Below are 22,239 nucleotides of genomic sequence, written 5' to 3' on the forward strand. Positions count from 1 at the left end.
ATGGCGAAGGGCGGTAAATGCATCTGCTGGGACTAGATGGGTGGCTCAGTTATGGCTGGGGCCTGCAGCTTCCAGCTTCACCCTCTGTCATAAAGCCCAGGGGGACATGACAAATGACATGGACTGCATCCCTGACAGTTGTTCAATGCGCTTTCCAATGATAATGCTCCCCCCACCTCACCTTTCACCACACACACACACACACACACACACACACGAGGCACAGAGATAAACTGTGCTGATTAAAAAGGGTGATTTTTTTTCGCTCTCCCAAAATAGCAGGACCTCCAGATTTAAGGGTCAGTTGATTCAAATTACACACAAAAAATACAATGGGGTAGATTTGTATTTGTGCTGGTCAAAATTTGATTTACTTAAAGCAACACTATGCAATTTTTACCTGAAAATTTGATGGCACACTGACTTGGAATAGGGAGAATGGTGCTGCTTTCATTCAGGTACAATCTCCTGTGAGAAGTGTGTAAATATCTGATAGTCGCATCTTAAATAATGCCAAACTGTAGATCAGTTAAAAAGACTTAGAGGTATTTTAAAAAATCTGTGTTTATCTCAGATATTCTGTGAGGAAACTTAAAATATCAAGAATTCCTAACAGAGTTTGGTGTCTTTGGTTCAGGAAGCTGGGGATCGTGGGTAATATCCACCAGTCAGTTGTGTTGAAGTTCAATGAGGATGCAATCACAGCTTTGTAGGATTTGGGTTTTCTCTACACGAAGAGCATTTAATCGCTCAGATACGGAGCCTGAATGGAATAATCACAACGTGTGGCTGCAGAGGGCGCTGTTGCTCGGTGAAAGTTACATAGTGGTGCTTTAAAGGTGTTATATGGTTGAGTGTTGAGGGGGGGGGGTTTCAGCACTAAGCACATCCTTCTGTAAGTGTTTTTCACCTCCTCAGTAATAAAACTACATGTCAGATCTATAGCTGTTGACCAGAAGAACTGTGATTGGTCAGTTTGGGGTAAAACAAGGCTCAGGAGTCTTCTCACATTTAGAAATATAAGTATTAGATCATCTTCCGCTGAAACAAGGTGAACCTTCCGAACATTACTCCTATAACAGCCCGACTGAAAGAATGTAAACTGCTACGAATATGAGGCAGTTAACGACATATCTGTCTGTTATTGAGATGGTGATATATCACAACAGGTGCGTCAAGTATCTACGCAGAGACTCCCATTATTCCCCCGTGTCAACCATAAATCCATCTCACCCCAGGAACAGGCCCAATAAAACCTGACAGCGTGTTGTACGGCTGAGCCAAAGCAAGGGAGGCACCGCTTCAAGATACATTTATCAATACTTTGACCACGACAAATAAAATTCCTCCTTTCACCTCCATTACACTGCGGGGGAGGCAGAAATCAAATAAATGTTATTCTGTAACGTGGGCGAGCCGAGTCTTTAAAACGGATGTGCAGCGTTTGAAACCTCACCGTGATGAATAGGTGCGTGTGAGAACAAACTGGGGGAAAGGATAATCTTAAAAACATGACATGAATGGCCTTTCTCTCCGTTTACTGGCAGCAGGTAAGGCAGATGCCAAGAGCTCTTATGATCCCCCCTCTACGTCCACCTCCCTCCCTCCCTCCCTGGCTGCTCTTTATATAATAGACACCTGCTCCCTTGTCAACTGGACTCCCACCTGGCATCGTCCCACATGGCTCGGCCTCTAACGCTCACGCAAACACACAGTACACATGCCGTCACCGCACCACGCCGACATTATCAGCGGCGCTCCCTTGCCTATTCCTGTTCAGACCGAACCACAACAACAAAATATTTTGCCGTTAACCTGTCGAAAAGAATCACGACCCCCCGAGCTGCTTGTTTGAAGACATTTAGCCAGAAGCGGCTGAAAGCAGAACAAAGACCATGAGCAAACTAACAAGAACGTCTCCAGTGGGCCGCACTCCTTAGTTACTGAGGGAGCGCTATTCACTTTCCAACCCTCCCTCCCCCCTTTCTCTCTCTCTCTCTCTCTCTCTGTGGCCAGAAAGGTTTGAATGGACACAAGCCTCCTGCAGGCCAAAGTCAATTAAAATAAGAGCGGGTGTAGGGAGCCCGAGTATCCCTGGTTACTTCAACGCTCCGGAGAGGCCATGCAAAACAGCCACATTTAGCTTTAGCCAAAGAATTCCTCACTTGTGTGGGCCTCCCAGAACTGAAAAGAAAAATGGGATTTACCTCATAATATAAAATAATATATGAACTAGAAAAACTTCCACCGAGGCCCAATAGTCCCCAATGCAACCTCATTTCATTTATTCACCAGATTCGATCTGGATTAAATTTCTTTATTAGGATCCGCACCAAATTGCACACTCTCATAAAAACTGTTCCCTTAACATGCCTGATTCCCCCCCCCCCAATCAAGATCCATGATTCTGTGAGAAGTCAACTGAAATTTTGAAAAAATCTCGTAATATTAAAGAAAGTAAAGAATTCCTTAGGCCACACCAAATTTGAATGGCATCTTCCTTGGGTCATGCCCCACCTCTCTACAATATTTCAAGGAAATCGGTTGAGTAGTTTTTGCGTAATCCTGCAAACAAACAAACCAACAAACAAACAAACAGAGAGGGGCGAAAACACAACTTCCTGTGTGGAGGTAATAACTGGTTGCTATGACATTTCTTATAAAAGGCCCAGCTGATGCCAAACTATCCCGTGCACGAGTAAACTATCGGCTGGATTGTAAATCATCTCCCACTCTGCCTCGCGGCTCTCAGCCACACTCTCCACATGGGTGCCCACCTGGCAGCCATCAAACCTCTCTTTGTCTTCGCACAGATGCAACAAATTATTCATCGACGCCAATTTGATAATGGAATGAAAAGAGAATCGTCCATCACGCGGTCTTTCGAGGTTATAACAGGTTACGGACCTGCCAGTCGGCGACAGATCATCCATTGCGGGACGATTAGGTCCAAGCTTGCAGGTGTACGCCCTCAAAACACATGGAGCGCATTTCACCACGCCGGCCACCCCCTCAACTCTCCGTCACCTCGGCCTGGAAGCAAGTGCCAACTGGGTGTTGTAAAAGTGAGTGTGTAAACTGACTTCATTAGCTCGGTTACTGAGATTTTAATGTGAGGTGAGTCATTTCGTGGCATATTTCAGGGTGAGTGATGTTTCCAAAAAAGCTGATGAAGTGAGAAGGAAGTGTGAAGTGGTCACATGCGCGTGTCGCCTCAAAATCTGACATATTTTCCCTGTTGACCCTTAACTATGAAACTAAGCTGCGATCCATTGAGAGAAATGAACCTTTAGCTGAAAGAAATGTAAACAAAACTAGTGCAGTGCCCGTTTACTTTTTTAATTACAGCCAGACTTCTCAGTAATATCAGAGGGGACCGGGCCTTTTCTGCCAGGACAGAATGATTATTTTCTTACTGTTTGCCTTAGTGAAGTTAGAAAACTTTGAGTTCATCCTACCTGGTTTATCTGCAATAAAGATTTTATATTTTATTATGAAACTGAATGTGCTTTATTAGTGTCGAGATGTGAGCTATTTCAGAGGTCCCTAGATATGCGCTCAGCAGAGAGACAGACAGAGAGGCGGTTCTGGAATTAGTAGGTAGATGAAAATAAGCATTTAGCAGCTACATAGTCTGGACTGAAAGCATTAGCGCTAACAGTTATGAAACACACCGTCTATCTGGGCCAGACAGCAGCCTCCTGTCTGCACCTCATCTTTGTCTGCCGCTTCTGTTTTTTCTCTTCTTGCATTATTTCCTCTGCCGCTCTCTCTCTCGCTCTCTCTCTGGGAAGTCGGTGATGTTGGAGTCTTGTCAATGAGTACTTAGGCCCGTTGCCTCATGGGGAGCCAGACTTGCTGGCTAGGTTTTATGGCCCATTTCAGAGCTGCCCCGGCTTAAATACAGCCTCCTGCTGGCCACATGGCCGCAATGTCGTGCCATGTCCATCCAGCGAGGAGAACTGGGAGGGGGGAGGCGGTTGGACTCGTGCCAGAAAGGTTTTACGGAGACCACAAGCCCATGTGGAGGCACAAGGAGAAAAAGAAATCGCTACGGGTTTTAGTGTTTCTTGGTTTCTCTTTTGACATCCTGCGTTCTTTGTTGCAAAACCCCAAAACCTCTAAACGCTGTGCTGCTGAAAGATATGAAAGCTGTCCCTTATTCCTCTCAACTTCCCACTTCTGCCGTCATAATACCTCCAGTATTAAAATATCGAGCTCACCACTTTGTGATGCAAATTTCTATGTATACACACAAAGAAATTGCAGGATTTCTGAGTAAATAAAAAAACGTCAAAGATAAGACATTTATCCTCAAATAAAATCTGTGTTCCCAGATTTCAAGTTGAAGATAATCTCGTGTATCTTTGAGGAAATTTTCTTGGCACTAACTGAATACCAACTGGAACATGATACACTTTATATATGCCACAGTCTCAAGACGATTTTGTCAGATCGCATCACTCAAGCTGTCATTTCTTGGTCACGGTTACACAGGAACCAGCCTTCGCCTATAAGCAGGCCAGTGTTTTTAAAGATAATCTCTCCTGGCACGTGCAACAAATCTCTTCATTAAAAACAGAGCATGTCGTTCAGCGACGGTGTGAAGCACAAAGGTGGAAATCTATAGCATCTCACCCCCTGCTGAGAATTAATTCCTTGTGTATTAAAGCCAAACATCTCCCCCAACCAACATTTAGTCTTCAATCTGTTACTGCACGTTGCTCCCCCTGCTACAGTAAGCGGATTGGGAGCTCCACTCATTCCAAACCTACATCTTTATGTCTGAATGCGGGAGCTGAAATCTGGCACCATTTTGTCAGAGTGTCTGAGGTCAAGTTTAAGAACACATACAGTCATAGTTTCAGCTTGTTTAACGTCACAGCTAACCGTTTGGTAAACCATGCCACCGTGTTTTAGATTTTTGATACATTTTTCCTTCAACGTCAACAGTTCATTTCAAATAATTGTTGTGCTTGATAAAAATTTGGATCTGAGAGCAAGTTACCTTCTGCAGAAAGGAAGTAAAGGTCTTAACAGGAAAAAAAGAATATAAAAATAATTTGATTCTTTATGTAACAATTCTTCATTAAACAGTCTCAAAACTACAACGCCTATATGTTGTTGCTCACGTTATCCAAACTGTTTCCAACAATGTTAAAAGCCCAGAGAAATTCCCAATTTTATTCAAGGTATCGGCACGTTTTCATTTTGATCGCCTTTTATCAAGTCATATAAAAATAATTTCGGGGGAAAACGACGCATGATGAAGGAAAAACTCACTGCTAGCTTGTTGGCTGGTGTTTCCTTCCACTGTTTGTGTTGGTCACTCGTAATGGATCGCCATTATTATTGAGTGTCCCCTACTGGCCAAAGTTACATATTGTATGTTTAAATGTAAATAATAACAAGTACCATAAAAACTACATATATTTCATATAGTTATCATTATATGAGCCATTATATATTAGGGATATGTTATGGATTTCTCAACATCATCTCTTATTTTCATACCGTATGGACACAAGTGTAAACCCATGTAATGACACAAGAGAGAGATCTCAAACTGTACGATGTGCATTTGAAACCGGTCGGCTAAAATGTGAAGTATACGTGATTTGTAAGGAGAAGAGAGAGACTATACACGGGGATGGTCCTTACAGGCAGGGGAATCGTTTTAATTGCTCGCTACGAAGTAAAGTCTTTTACCTCTGACAAGATAAATCGGTGTGTAAACTGTGACTTCAGATTGTCTGACTCATGACCCCATCACCTGACCACACTGAGCTTCCTGACACTCTGCCAACCGCTCCGTGAAGCCGGCCACACCGGCTCCACTCCTGCAACCAGATTATCAGATGAGCAGAAGAAGAAGCGGCTTATGGGAGCCAGACTGTTTCCTCGAGCAACAGGCTGCTATTAAAGAAGGCCCGGCCTTAAGCCCTTGCCTACAATGATACTAATTAGCCACAGAGCAGATGTGCCCACGCCAGTGCCCACCTCAGGGTGCTGGGCAGGGCCGGGGAAGTGTCACGACGGCAGACGCTGGCGGCTGATTCACCTGTGACCTTTTCACAGTGGGCCTGGCGTCAAAGCCTCCCTTTAGAAGTACAGTAGAAAGAGACACTGGAGGAGCCCGGGTCGGGTCCCAGCAGCCCTCCAGCCTCATTAGACTCATCCATATGTGCAACAGATCAGGATTTGAATAAAAAGACTCCACATGATAGACACTCGAAATCGAGACAATGACACTTTATTGACTTCTTAAAGCAGAGATCATCCTTATACTGAGTATTTCTGTGCATACTTCATAAAACACCCTATAGGTTTGCAAATGTTCATGTTATCAGCTTGTTGCCTTCAATAGGATTTCTGCTAATGTTTTCATATTTTTAAAGTCTCTTTTATCCTGCATCACTGGAAAAAGTCTTTTGAAGTGTTTTTTTGTTTTTATTTTATATATTCTTATCCTCTCAACTAATTTGCTGGTGTTTTGTCTCTAAAATCAATGTTTGAAACATCCCTCAACACATATCTTACATTCCATACTTCCAAGTACTAAAACTTAAACCGATACTTGCACATAGTTACTGTAAATAACAACCAATTTGCAACAATCTCAGTTAAGCTTGTTGTCCCACTTTCCTTCCAGCGATCATCTGAAGTTTCATAAACTTAACCTGACGACGATGTAAGCTACGTTCACATCTCTTACTATTAACTGCTGGTTCACAGAAAAGAAAAGGTGGTGGTGGAGGTGGTGGTGGTGGTGGTGGTGGGGAGTAGTTACCATGCAAATCAACAGGGGGAGCGAGGTATAAACTTGCGACTTAAAATGCCTCCGATGAACAGCTGAGAACATCGGTGTGAATTATGACCGCAGGCAAGACAATGAGACGACACGTGTGACATGCTTCACACGGGAAAACGCAAACAGACGACACAACAGCAGCAGCCATGTAAGCTTGGTTCTTTTGGTTGTTTTTTTTTTTTTCTAAATGACCAACCGAAGCACATCTGATGTCATTCCACGCACAGTACATGTCGACACGGGTTCGGTGTGAGGACAGAACGTGATGGAGGATGGTTGGGTTGGATTCAGCCAGTGTTCATGAGTTTCCTGTGCAGCACTTGGACACACAGCGAGTACCTGAGTCAGACTGACACCTCCTGCAGCAGCTGGTTTCTGTAGGGTTCAAATTTTACATTTTACTGCACTTTACAGACATTTCTAAGACACTGAGTGAGTGACAACAGACAATTGATGAGGAGTTGCTCCCGTGTTTATGAGGCGACTGGATGGGTGAGAACTACAAATCAATTCACACACTCCAAAATAAAAAACTACCAAGAAAAGGTGAGAATGAACTATACTACACTCAAATTCACAAAAATTATGGATATAATGGAATTGAAACAAAAAACTTTTTATAGTTTGGGTGCAAAATGACGACAATTTAAGGATTGTTGATCACTGCTAATGACATGCAGTCTTTTCTGGCACAAGGTGGCATTTCTATGAAGAATGTAAAAAAAAACGACAGTATTATTATCAGTTATTGATTTGTGTGGTGCCTGCTGATTATTAAATATAAATAAAATGTTGTGTAAGTAGGTTTCAGCCATAGACTAGACGCCACATCTCCACTTCCTCCAACTATCCAGAATAGAAACCAAAATATAATGGATACGAACTCTGCCATCTTGCGCTGAGGTATCAAGGTCCCCCCCCCGATACACTCACTCGACCAATCACGAGTCATCACCATGACGTTTCACCCTGTCATGATTGACTTACTGGAAAAATCAACACATACAGAAATCATCTTCGAGAAAAGTTTAGTCGATGTGTATTTTGTCTTTTTAGTTTGGTGCATGTCCCACCCTCTACCATGAATGAGGCGGAGTTTATAAACCTATACTGCAGCCAGCCACCAGGGGGTAAACAAAGCACTTTGGCTTCACTTTTGGGGAGCCATGTTGTCGTCATCTTTATATACGGATGTCTACAATCATCTTTTCACTGTTTTCAGACTGAACAACACACGTACAAAGATCCTGTAAAGACCTTTACTCCCTTTCTGCAGAAGGTAACTCGCTCTCAGATCAAATGAGGCGTTTTCCATCGCTCTACACTACAGCTGAGGAGAAAACTCAACTTTACACCGACGGTATTGATCTTAAATGAAGATCAAACAACAGAGCTGACGTCTCCTTTTGATTCCTGTTGTTTGTTCTTGTTGTTCATTCAGAAAAGCACGTAGGTGGAGACGTGTGTGTCCCTTGATGTGAGGAGAAATATCCATCAACGGTTACATGTGGCATTTCAGTGCCGTTTTAAAACTCAGATTATTGAAATGCTCAGAGATCATATCGCATTACTTGATACAAACTGGTTCAACTACTACATGCATGTGAAGCAAGTTTTTTATTTTTCCTTTTACTAAAATGTCTACACTAGATTTTCATACCAACTTCCACTGAAGCAACTCATTCAGTTTCTGAATATCCATCCAGTGGCTTTATTACTCTTTCAGCTTTTATACTATGTGAACAGAGACTTCGCAAAACTACAATCACAATTTAAAATATGATGTTTTCATATATCATCTTTTGGATTTAATTGGATGATAATGGCCATATCACAAGAGGTGCATAAAAGAGGAGTATGTTGTGATTAATAGATGAGTGGATAGAGGCTGCATGTTCTGCAAGTACACAGATGGCATCAACTGCTCCATTATTCTGATTTGGGACTTATTCAAAAAAATAAATTAAGAAAAAAGGTCAAAGCATTTTCACAACTTCACAAGTGAAAAAAAAAAAAACTCCATTAAAGATGTCAAGCAATTAATTGAACACGACAAACTGGCAGGAAGGAATTGTTGTATCTGTGGACACACTGACTGTGGCAGGCAAAAGAGCAATTCCCAATAACAAGAGAAGGAAAAGTGAATAATAAGGAAGCAAACATGCCAGAATATGATTCTCTATGAGGTCAGCAGGAGTCTTCTGCTGGAAGCTGGGTCTGAAAAGGTTGTAGCTTTTGCTCCTTTTGCTGTAGGAAGCTTGGGATCAATGGTGGATCCCAGCCACAGAAAAAGCATAATGCACTTCTCCATTGTTGGCCTGTATCGTTACAATGGTCTGACAATGGGTGCTTGAATAGGGGGAGTGCTGGAGAGTTCATTTACTAAGCTATGAGGTGCAGAAGGATTGAGAACTGGGTTGAGCTGCAGTTTGTTTTATGGATGTATCCAACTCTGTATGATCTGATTATTGTTAAATCTAATGTAACTGCTGTGAATGAGAGAGCAAGCGTACAGACAGATAGACTCTCAGCATCGACTGAACAGGTGCTTGTGAGCAGCCACAGTTAAATCTGTAGCTCAGATCTAAAATAGACTCAGCAGAAGACATGATGACCATGAGAAACACAGAATCACGGAACTGAAAGTGGTGAGTTCTTGTACATGGGGGAAGTCTGTGCGTGTCTCTGCAGTGAGCCTGGCTGGTTGCATGCACTGTGTGGCACTAAAGGGGGAGTGGGTGCGATAAACTGCCAAGAGTCTCACGGAAAACGCCGCCTCAAGTAGGTCAGCACGACTCGGAGAGATAATCAAGGCCATTTTGACCCCTTCTGTGTGAGCTGTAAGTGGGTCAAATGCAGCAGTCAGCTGTTGCAGCTCTATCACGCCGGGGTACTGCGAGGCACTCGTCATACTGTCAGACCCCATTCCGTTAGTTTAAGACGTGGCAGGGTGCCCGCCTGCACCTACCACTGCAGGAGTCAGCCCCCTGTCTGCCCTGCCCCCCCCCCCCCCCCGGGAGGATATAATATGAAGTTCCTCTCAGCAGCAGCAGCAGCAGAGCCACCTTCCCTCTTGTCACTGAATCCACCCCCTGCAAACACAATCCACTTTAACTCTTGTCTCTTCCTTCTGACAGCCAACAGCAGCTCCATCCTATTCGCTGTGGCACACACTCCCCCCTCCGTGTCTGAAATGCCACCCGCGTTTCAACCAGACTAACTCCGCCACTGTTCTTGCTCATTGCTCACTCTTCACTTCACAGAGGAAAAAAGGAAAAAAGGGGGGGACTTGTGTCGAGAAACACTTTTGTGCATGAATCTGCAACAGCAGAACAAAGGCGATACAGGGCAGCCTTAATCTCTGCACGACCGGAGCCAGCAGCTATTTTAAAGCTCTTTCTCTGTGTCTCTCTCTCTCTCTCTCCCTCCCACCTTCCTCTCCTCTCTCTAACATTCTTCCTCTCTCCCCCCACCTCCCTCGTATCCCCTCGGTGTCTCAGGGCAGCAGCTCTTCTCTCCGTTTTCCTCTGCTCTCTCTCTCCCTGCGTGTCCAGTGACTGACTGCACAATACGCATCAATTATTCATGACTGCTCTCTCTGTTTTGCAGGCAAAAACCAATCACAGATGGAGTCATTGCTAATGGGCTCCTGCTGTACTTGCCACCGGCTTCTTTGCACTCAAGCAACAAATACCCCAGAGACAATGAGAGGGAAAACAGGGATAAGCTGTTAAAAAAAAAGAGAGAGAAACTTCATACAGCACCAAGAGCTATGAGGAGGGGAAAAAAAGAGGAGAAGGACACACGGTTGTGGTCAAAGAGGGAGAGGAAGGAAGGTACGTTTCTAAGTCACAAATAATTCAGCAATGTTGGGGAGCCGGCTTCTGCAGCAGCAAAGGGTTAAAAGACGGAGAGAGGGGTGGGTTGGGGGGTGAGGGGTAGGGGGGGAGCAGAGGGGGAGAGAGGGAGAGAGTGGGTGAGAGGACAGGCATAGAGAGAGAGAGCAGGGAGAGGGAGAGAGAGGGAGAGAGAGAGAGAACCAAATGCTTATCTCCTCACCTCGGATGTATGCAGCTGTTATTGATGTATCTTCTTTTTCTGTCTAGTGATCCATTGCTTGCTCTCCCAATACACACATCACACAGAAGCAGCCACAGCCACTTCGCCAGAAGGGAGAGAGAGAGAGAGAGAGGGGAGGGGAGAGGAGGGGAGGGGAGGGGAGAGGAGGGACGGGTGTGGAGGAGAAGGGAGGAGAGGAGGAGGAGAGGAGGGGAGAAAACGCAGGCAGCTCACATTTCAAACTTGCAGAGAGGGTGGGGGGGTGGGGGGTGGTGCCTAATGTGCTAGACAGCCTGTATCTTGGCCTGTGTCCAGAGCGGCGAGTAAAAAAGGAAGCCTTCAAATCAATTCATTCATTCATTCAAAAAAAAAAAGAAGAAGCTACATTTGTTCTGTGACATGTACCGTGAGCGAGTCCTGCAGGAGTGTGACGACAGACGCCGTTCAGGTGGGTGCATCAAATGGCGATTTCAGCCCTCGAACCTTGTCTTTGCATACAGTCGACTTAATCCATCAAACTACTCATTGTAATTAAGGGGCATGGAGGACGAGGGGAGGGAGGGAGGGAGGGAGGGAGGGAGGGTATTGTGGCTCCTCGATGCGCGGCGGAGGGTTGGGATGGAGAGAGGGAGGGGCCAATTAGACCACGTTTGTCTATCGGCACACAGGAGGCCGAGCAAAGCTTTTGGATAAATAATTACACACCTATAAAACATGTAAACTGTGGGTATACACACACCACCTGAGGCAGTCTGGAGCATCTATTGTCATCTGCAAATAAACACACTCACCAGCCGCCGCAGCAGCAGCAGCAGCAGCGAGTCAATTCAGGTGTTAAATTAGTGCAACTCATCTGTGGCTAAAATACAACAATAGGCATTTAATTAGAGGCATAAGGTGGAATGTGAATTGATTTTTAATATGCAAACATCAGATTGTGTTGTGCAGTAAATCACAGAGCCACATGTGGCGAGTGAAGATGCCACCAATCACCTCCCGCTGCCACATACGTAATAACCAGAGGAGGAAGGACAGATGAGCTCTTATCTCTGGTCTTTCCTGTCTGTATTTGCTTTTCCTGGTATTTACTATCAGCTGAGTGCACGGGGAGGGGGGAGGGGGGGTTCTTACAGCTCTGCAACCAGACTGCAAGTTAACACATCCATCATGGCGGGCTTTAAGACTTCACATGCAGTGATTACATGGTGTAGCGCAGAGAAATTGTCCAAAGTGGAAACGGTGCAGCTTCTGTCTTTCTAGGAATCAGGAGCACAGACCTAGTGAGGCTTTAAACTCCTAAACTGCGGAGTGTTCAGAAACTCAGCCAAGATTCATTCAAATCCATGGAACTATAAATATAACTGCATATAAAAACATAGCAGCCTGAGTTTGAATATGTGACGTTTGAGTTTACGTTGCCATACCGTGAGGAAAACCTTCTTTTTCTAATTTAAAAGAAAGGAATCAACAGTGATACCTTTTGTGGGTGTTTTAGGTCCAAGCAACATTTTGCCTGATCTCTATTAACAGATATCCACGTATGAATGCAGATAAATACAAAAGCAGAGAGCCGACGGGTTCAGATTCTGCACATTCACATGCAGATTGTGTTTATAGAGATTTAAGAGGTTTTAAATGCTTTTGAATAAAAAACATATCCAGAAAATGTTTTGATTTATAACATCAAGCAGGAATATATCACAAATATCAACTCATTTGATTCTTAAAATCTATTTTTGAGGTTGACTATGACTCTTGTGTATCCAACACTAAAGGTTTAGACTCAAGACTCAATACAGACTATATGTTCATGCAGGAGATGGATCTACTTTCTATGGTTGGACTGAAATAATAACCAAAACCACTTCTGTTCTAAATCTCAATTGAAATCTGATTGAATCTAATTCTTTTTTATTTCTTAAATACAGTCTTTAAATTTAATCCAACTACTGCTGACACACACACACACACATACACACTGACACACGCACACACACACACACACACACACAAGGTCCAGACCACCAACAATGTTTTTCGAGTCTGTGTTATTCTCTATTTAGGAAAAGCCACAGCTAAACTATATGTTCAAGAGAGGAGACAAAACATTTTGGTGTGGAAAGCTGTGGGAAGAGAAATTACAGCCCTGCAGGTCTGTGTGTGTGTGTGTGTGCATGTGTGTGTGTGTGCATGTATTGTGTAACAGAATCTGAGACCTCTCCACAGCTCAGTGGCAACATATCTGACCTCTGCGTCATCGGCACCACTTCAGTGGAAGGACTCAGTAAAAGCTGCTGTGTATGACCAGCACTTCAGGACAGTTTATAGAGGAAATGTGTATTTTATCTGCACTTTGGCGTCGTAAAGAATTCAACTACTTCACTACAAAAGTATTTAAAGTTACAGCAAACTAGAAAATATAATTTATAAAACACAATCACCATCTTTGAGATCACGAGGAGGGTTATTTAACGAAAGAAATTGCTTCTTCCTCTTTGCCGCTTAAAAAACAGCAGTTGCACCTTACTGCCTCTGGCAAGTACTGGTTTTAGAGCGAAGAAGAAGAAGAAGAAGGGATTTCTGGTGGAGTAGTTTGAGCCAGAGTTTATTAAAATGTGCGCAGTTTGGTAACATTCACGCTGGAAAGTCCCACAAGTAAAACAGCGACATGTACAGTATGTAAGACTTCAGTTTAGAGGGGTAAGTAGCAAACAACTGTGAAAGATTCAGAAAGTCCAGGTATCCGAATCGGTATCAGAAAGGGAAAAATGGTATCGAATATCTAAATACATCCTCATACGTGAACTAATCAGAAAATTGAGAAACCGACAAAAAAAAGTAAAACTCCCGTTGTCAAAACAACTAAACACAATGAAACGTAGTACAACAAACTGTTGCCTAAGTGTTTTTTAGCATGTTGACACTTCATCACAACCCACAACATCTACTGATTAAATCTGACAATAGTTTCACACGTGTAAAACAAGTGTAGACAACTCCGGGCTGACAGAGCGGAAGCCCAAGCCCCACTCATTATCTGTTGAATAGTTAGGTTACCAGTCGTTTGTTACACGAGAGAGTGAACGACTGGAGGAGTTGAGAAACTGTGACTGGTAACCCCCCCACCCCACCCACCCCACCCCTTCTCTTTATTAGTCAGTGCTTCCTTTCACTCTTTGGAGCTGAGGAATTCCAAGAGCTTGCTGAAGCGCAAACAATTAGGAATGTGCTCCTCTGACCCTCTTGGAGTAAAAAAAAATCATGATCAAGCATTTTGTCGATGCTCTAGAACCAGACTGAACCACTGCTGGAGCAGGAGGGGGTGCAACCCTGATGGAAACAGGCCTTACAGGGCTTGTGATTTACCCTGTGATGGACATGGAGAGGTGTCGGTGGAAGAGCGCCGGGCTGAGTTTATCCACACCGGGCGTGTGATCCCCGTGCTTTGATGCTCTGTACGTGCGTGGCTCTGCCCTGCGGTAAGACAGTCCCAAGTAATCTCAGATTAATAGAGCAGGCTAATCTCATTCACAAAGAGGTCACTACTGGCAGACAGATGCCCCACCCCCCCTCAGGTCTGCCTGAGCAGCGAGGGCCGCTTAGAAAAAGAAGCCAAGAGGACTACAACTGGCCAAGCCCCTGAGTAAATCAATTAAAGAGAGATCAGTAGTACAACTCACTGAATCACAATGTGTGTGTAGAGTTTTCTGTTTCAGCATTTAATGCAACACCATTAACGCACAACAAACCTCTAAACTGCTAAACTGCTCACTTTGCTGAAACACAGATACATACAGTTTGCTGACTGATAAAGTCAATAGGTGGTAATAATGATAAAAAATACACATTAGTGGTTTCATTAGGATCAGGGTCTATTTCTTTTGCCGTTCTAAGCCTTTTTTCTATGTACAAACTAATACCTTAAACTGTTGGAGGCATGTCACGATGAATCAATTTGTCCAAAGCTACAACCTGTTTCCGCCGTAAGTTGACTGTGTACATTGATTTCCTCCTGCTCAAATCAGCGACCCCCTCCCCCCCTGCAATTTTCTTCCCGTGTTCCACTGAGGAAGTCAGATGACATAACAGAAATGTAGTAGTTCCACCATGCCGTGCGTCAGTGCCAAGACAAGTTAAGGCCTGGTTAAAATGGGACACCAAATCTGATTTACTTATTAGCGCTCATCCATTGACCTGATGTCCTCTGTGTGGCCGGCGGCGCCGCTCACAAACCACCAGAGCTCTCCCTCTGCCCCTTTGTGAGCAAGGATAAGGAGCAAATATAAGGTTCAACTTTTTCTTTCTGTCTTTATCCACAACAATAAAAAAGCCTATCATACTCTACTGATAAAAAAAAAGAAAAGCGAATTTGATTGAATACTTTCTTCTCCGAGTACAAAAATCCACTTGAATCATGTTCAGGAAAACTGTGATATTAACCAATTTAATTTTCATTATGCAGATGACACCATATTTTATTTTAACATGAAATTCACTTTATTCATTGAACCAAATCTAGCATCTCAGATTTGTTTTGGGATCTTTCCTCAGTGAACGGCAGACACTGAACTGTCTGTCTCTGGTGGTAGATGGCTGACTTGCTGCCGCCATTCTGGCCCCCATCATGTGACCTGCTCCCTTCCCCCGTCGCTCGGCAACAGCCCCGCTGGATGCCGGGGAGCAGGTCGTGCCCCTGGGGCCCGGTGGGAGTGTCGTTTAAGAGCCATCTCCCTTGGCCTCCAGAGAAGGGCTTTCTCCCCGTCTTAACAACCTCCTCAACTCTAGAGAGCTTCTGGGAGTTTCACAGGAGCATGCCCCTGCAGTGGCTTCCACTGAGCCTCTCTCTCTCTCTTTAAAGGCCTCTCCTCTCATAACATTTATGCATATGCAGGTACATAATTGTCCATGAAATGCACTTTGGGATGCTGCCTAGACTCGAGTACTTGCCGCTTTCCAAATGACTACTGTTACAAGAAATTATTCAGACAGAGAATCAATTGGCAATCTTATCTAAGCCCATAAAGTAGGGCCTGAGATTTGATTTAGGATTAAGTAGAATTAGAACATTTGGCGGTGTAAATTAATTGCAGGCAAGAGAACGATTTCCCTCCCATGGCTGACACAAGACTGACATGGCATGATTTGAAGGCTAATATAACCACATAGAAACCCATGAACTCCATAAATCAGAAAAAGCACACACAAGTGCAAATTCAAACAATATGTGTCCTCGTCCACTAAAGACTGCTCAGCGGAGAGGGGCCGAGCGCACAGAAGCAATTGCGCAAACCCCCGTTTTGGTCGTAACCAAGGCAGGTGGAGACCGACCGATCAAAAACTGGAAAAGAGCACAAAATATTCCTCTTATCTTCCGAGCTGCTGACAGGCTATACGTCTTCATTCTCACCGCGCCTCAGCAGGCTTTTTTTCGCTAGCTCGATAACAACATTACTCGTCCACATCTGTCCCAATAATCTAGCAGTGCACAGAGATGACGGAGACGTATGAAAACAGGAACTCGTCATCCCTGATGCAGTAGATTTGGTTGGGTGTGACAAATGGAATATTCTGCTGTATAGACTTTCCCTTTGTCTAAATCTCTGGAGAAAGAAATTATAGATGTAATTCTCACATTGAACAAGTTTGGACGTGAGATGTGACATGAAGAAGTGAAAGTTTATGCAGATTTCAGAGGGTGATGCTTAATGTCCGGTGATGTTGAGAAAGGAGAAGGTATTTTTGCATTGTTATTTTTTGCTGAAAACCAAGAAAGAATAGAGATAGAATAGAGTTGGACTGCTTATCATTTAGAGAGAGCAATCAAAGAAACTAATAAATGATCAAGTTAAAATATATAAGACATGAATTCAAACATGCCAGTGACCATTTGAAATGCTGTCCAAAACAGTTGAGTCTGCTTCTCTGGAGCAACAGGATCTTCTACAGTCTAGTGGCGATAGGTAGGTATCATGAAAAGCTGCCAATTGAATGAAGACAGGAACTTTGAGCCTGGACGGGCCAGCATGGCCAGATGGCCTGAGATGGCGGTGGAGAAAACTCAGGGTCTTACCTGCTGATTTTGGAGTGAACTTGTCCCTGTTGGCAGCGCACACAGCCAGGAGCCGGTAGCCCAGGTCCAAGTCGTAGCCCTGCTGTGCTGCTACGCGGCTGACCACCTGAACACAATGACAACGAGGACAGCGTCAGATTCTACTGAAATCATAATACACAAAATCTTTGTACCTGACATCACATATATTTTATGAAGACTATGCAAGACATCATAGACTAAAGGCCAATAATAAGGACAAGAGTTCAATTAAATGTAGTGTTGAATGAGGATATTGTTATAGGAAATGATGCTTTAAGGATTTGTGGCTGAATTTTATTGTAAACTACAATAGAATATAGCTAAAACCAAGTGTTTCAGACAGAGGCTGAAAAGAGGAGCTCCAGCAACAGACAGCATGAGGGTAGTGATGTGTTTTCTGAACATTAGAGCAAGTAAACCTCTTTACAGTGGTTACCAGCTACCTGCTGCTAGTTCATAAATCACTCTGTAATCTGGGGCTAAAATATATTTCAGACCTCCTTGAAGAACATAAAACCCCTTTAGATCTTTAGGACTCGGCCAGTTGGGTGAAGACAATTTGGACGGTGAACTCATCACTTTTGTTTTCCAATTTCTGACTGTTACATGAAAGTAAAGTTTGGCAGCGCCCCAACATCCATTTCAACTTAAAGGACAAAGTCGCTACAAGTTGATCACTTCCATATGAGTCCGTGGACAGAAAGATGAGAAGAAAAACGTGGCCTCCAGTGCATTGATGCCCACTGAGAGGAAACATTAAGAGAAACATCCACATGCCATACGAGGCGATGTAAATCACCCTTATGTGGCGCACGTTGCTTTGATTTACCATCGCCATTATCTGCTCAAAGAGACCCCCTCAAATCGTTTCGACCTTCAGGACATGCTGAGGTCTGCGTGGACTAACGGGCCTCACTACACACAGACTCTTCTGCCTGCCTGGCTTTTCATAGCCGTGATCCTGCTGTCATACTCCGAGGTTCGAGACAAGCCCTGAGGTGGTACGGCTGAACACGGCTGCCTGCACCATATCATTATCTTCTGTAAGTATAGTCTTGACGTGACACCAAAACAGAGTGTGTATATAGCTGGCCTTTATTTATAGGAATTCCCCATTAAGAGGAAGATATACGAGTACAGGCTGCCTAATTAGAATCTAAACTTGTGAGGCACATTTTGCTAAATGGTAATTCAAAGTCTAAGAACAACACAAAGTTCTAATTTCAGGACTTAAATTGTACACAGCCAGCGGAGGCAAACATGTGCCTTTACATTCAATGTCTCATTTGTTTGACAAATCCGATCATCTGAAAGTGCACTGCAACGTTTTCAGCAAAAAAAAAAAAATAAAATTCTACTTTGCCAATTCTAAAAAATAATGAATAAATTGATATTTATTTCATGAAACTAGCATAAAAATGTGGTCACTATGAAACCTTGTCTGACCTTAAAACATGGCAGTTAAAACAAGTCTATAACGACTCTATCGGAGGCTGAACCTGGGCCTATTATTAGCACACTACCATACTCAGATACATCGCCAAAGCTGATATTGTTACCCATGCAGTTAGCATGTTAGAAATGTTATTCAACTACATATTAAGCTTTATTTAGCTTAATTTAGGAGGTAATGTGCTGATACCCAAAGTTGCCTTGTTTTCTCTTCACAGACATAGAGGCATCTTCATGTGACTTCATGTAAATCCATATTTAAATCAGTTATTAGCTATAGCTTAGCTTAAAAATAGATTGAACACCTAATCAACAAGCAATAAAATTATAATGTGCTGATTTGCCATTTCTGCAGTTCTATTTGGTATCACAGGAAATTTCTCTCGATGGAAAAACACCTAGTTGTTTGTAGAAGACTATTTTTCTGCAGTGGAACCCGTCTGATATCATTAATGCTGCAGCACTGAGACAGAAACATGCAGGCAACAGGTTGAAGTGTTAAAGTCTGGGACCAGATCATTTCACAAACACACGCAGCTTCTCTGACCTCCCTGTTGGTGCAGTGCAGGCTCATGTCTATACGAAAAGGGAAAAGCCTTGAGATTTTCACAGCAGGAAACAAATTGAATTGGCAGAATGGAGGAGAAGTCACCTGCTGCTGCACATTAAAGAAGTAACACAAACAATCACTGGAGGGACGTGTCGCTGTGGCTTCACTGAGGTGCCCGAGCACAAATCTCTCGGGTCCCGTCGCCTGGTGTAGCCACGCTTGCTCCGCGGGAGCAACAAATCAGCCCCAGCAGCAGCTATATGTGTCTCTTATCTACTGCTGGAGGCAATATGACAATGGACATGTTAAGTTTGGCCCGTGCAGGGTTGACAGGTGAGTGACACATCCATTCACTGTGCTGCTGACGGACTGCTCGGTCTTTTGGCCCAAAATCAGAATGGAGAGAAATTCCTCCAGTTAGTACCCCCGCCCCCCTCCCCCAAGAAAATCTTTGCTTTGTTTACAGTATACATCTGAAAACAGTCACTTTCTTTTTGAATGTCATGGGATACTGCTTATTCAATTAATCAAAGGCCCCCAGACATTTTAGTTGGGGAATTAAAGGCTTTGAAAGTCATGAGCACTGATTGCTTTGTGGTTTGAGGACGTTATTGCACTTGTCCTTTTTTCGAGTTCCAGCCTGTTTCATGAGCCGCAACACAAACTGTAACCGAAGTCTCTAAAAGGTGACTAAACCGCAGCGGTTTCTGCCGACCGGAATACTTTTTGTTTTCCAGTGACCTCAGTGAAGATCAGGCTGCTAAACTTCACTTCTCTTATATCCCTGAGGGAGTTGTGGAAAGAGCCACTGCAGCAGTTGTTTTAGCGGCCGTCTCCTTGTCCTTGAACCTGTGAGTATGACGCTGCAGAGAAGGAGCGGAGGGGGGGTCGTGAATGGCAACTTACCGTTAGGCATCCCATCAGGCTTTGCTCAAAGGGTCGCTGGAAGGCTCGGGGGTCGCCGCACCAGTCCAGCAGCTCGGTAGCTGCTGTTTGGAAATTTGCTGGATTTTGTAAGTGCTGGAGGGAAGAAAAGGGAAAAGATCGGGAGTCAAGAAACTTTCAAAGGTCACAAAGAAACAGAACAGAGATATTCTGAGATGTATATTTATAAACTATTTATTCACTTATATATTTGTGGATAATGGATTATAACAACAAAACACATTTTTGTAATATGTAAGCCTAAATGCACGATAATTAATAAACATATCTATGAATAAATAAAGTAATAAGCACTGTTGAAACAATTCTATGTATAAAATTGAGGCTTCACTGGTTGAATGATAGTTCAGAGATAATAATTTCCTCACTACAGCGATTATAAACTTAATAGTAATATTAATATATATTTGCTCATCACTTATAATTTCCTTTAATTGAAAGTTTTACACCTGCTTACAAAAAATGTTTTAGAGCCTTTCAATATTTATGGAGGATAAGGTTGGACTGCCTGCTCAGTTTAGCTGTAATCCGGATAAGTGATATAAAACAGACGAATGGATAGTGATAGGAAACATTAGTTTTCCCCAATAGAAGGGCCACAGCAACAACATGATGAATAATTAAAACCACTCAGAGTGTCTTAAAAGAAAACAGCATTTTTACGACCAACATTTCGAAGAATTTTACTTATCACACTTCGGATTTCTTTTGCTGGAGTTTTAAAGTATTAATGCTCTGGGCTGAGGGGTTATGTCCCCCATTAGTCTCGTGCCTCCCCCTCCCCAGGTTTGTGTAGCACTGCCTTGCCACTGAGTGCAATAAATCTCCTTGTGTGGTGGCATGAATAGCAGAGGAAGCCCTTATTTCAGCAGCCGGCCCTGAGCTGTGCTGTGACTTTATCTGACAACAGCCTCCTTGACCTACAGGCACCCGTTTATGGCATTCATTCCCCGACTGGAGCCAGCAGCCCACTCACTAACCCGGTCGTCTACCTCGCTGTCGAGCAGCACAGGAAAAGACAGAAAATAGACCTCTGCAGCTCGCCACGTCGGGCTCGCTGCTGGTCACTGATCTTCTCTAAAAGCTTTCAAACCTGAGTCATTTCTGCAGAGCGGACGCACCACCTCCACTCTGCAGTAATCTGTTGCCTTCGGAGAGATTATGCACACGAGGCTTTGTAGTGCACTTGTGTAAACCAGGCACAAATGGCCTCCCACTCCACGGCATCAAAGGTAAACAGAGAGGTTCGTCAGCGTGAAGTGAACGGCTGCCTTCTTAACACATCTGTGTGCTTTGATTTCACTGTCAACGATTAAAGGAGAAGAGGAAGTGACAGCTGTACAGTCGCTGTCTCGCACTGCTTTATTCTTGTTCGCTCTTTAGGGGGCAGCAGAGGTCAGGATTTGGTGAGGCAGCTTTCATATCAATTTACAAAGCCAGTGTTTGACAGGGGCCGGATGAAACCAGTCTTGTTTATTTCATGCTCTGTCCGAGACGGTTCCCCACTCGCCCGACACGTCTTTGTTAGGGGAGACTCGGGTTGAGACGTGGTGGCGCTGCTGAGCGTTTAAATTCTACTGGTGGATAAAGTCTCCTGGAGAAGCACAGACATCCACAGATGCTAAATTTAGATGAGTCTGGAAGCGAGACAACACACGAAATCAGTGCACCGAGGATGCGAAGGCGGGGAGGAAAAGGGAAAGTATAAAGAGGGGAGATAAAAAAGAAAATACACCACCACCATTTGCGCTTGAAGTGATTACTGTTCTTTGCACTCGGAACAATTGGTCCCACCAGTGTGGCTGTCACAGGGAGAGCTTGGCACTGTCATGCCACAGATGTTCACCCTTCTCTGGCCAAAACCCACCAATCAAACCTAAACTAGTGGCCAAGAGAGCCCTCACTCCCCCCCCTGTCATCATCCCCGGGTGAGAGCGATCCTCCAACATTTACACTCCAGTTAAAGCTCGGCCCAGTTTGAGGGAAACAAAGGCGGACGGGACTTTCAGCGTCCTGAGAATACAGCCTTCTTCAGATACAATCATCCAGTGTAGTCACGTCTGGAAACAACTTGATCTGCACATCTGCAGCAAAACTGAATGTGACAGCGCACGCGATCTGGCAGAGACTTCCTTTCCTACAGCTTTTTGGTTTCTCTGCCGATGTTGTTCTACATTCACCGACGCCCCAGAACACCGAAAACATATTAATGGAGACAATTAACCCAGAAGCAAAGCAGTGGTAGACAGAAACAGCTGCATATCCAGTGCGGGAGCACAGACATTGCAGTTGTCTTCCAGTTTATTTTTGAAATATTGACACTTTTGTCAG

The 22,239-nt window shown here is 43.9% G+C and overlaps 1 protein-coding gene across 3 annotated transcripts in view; it reads right to left on the reverse strand.

Moving 5' to 3' along the window:
• LOC117752669 (zinc finger MIZ domain-containing protein 1-like) overlaps positions 1-22,239 on the reverse strand; it is a 112,394-nt gene that overhangs the window by 13,340 nt on the left and 76,815 nt on the right. The window contains exons 4-6 of one of the 3 annotated variants that reach the window (XM_034570214.1): positions 19,870-19,983; positions 16,941-17,046; positions 7,151-7,186 (exon numbers count right to left, since the gene is read on the reverse strand). In XM_034570214.1, coding sequence (XP_034426105.1) covers positions 7,151-7,186; positions 16,941-17,046; positions 19,870-19,983 — 256 coding nt within the window. Of the gene's footprint in view, positions 1-7,150; positions 7,187-10,870; positions 10,980-16,940; positions 17,047-19,869; positions 19,984-22,239 lie in introns of those variants that run through there. The other 2 variants (XM_034570215.1, XM_034570217.1) reach the window with 2 other exon arrangements.

The sequence above is a fragment of the Hippoglossus hippoglossus genome, chromosome 19 (genome assembly GCF_009819705.1).
Source record: "Hippoglossus hippoglossus isolate fHipHip1 chromosome 19, fHipHip1.pri, whole genome shotgun sequence".
Classification (NCBI taxonomy): Eukaryota; Metazoa; Chordata; class Actinopteri; order Pleuronectiformes; family Pleuronectidae; genus Hippoglossus; species Hippoglossus hippoglossus.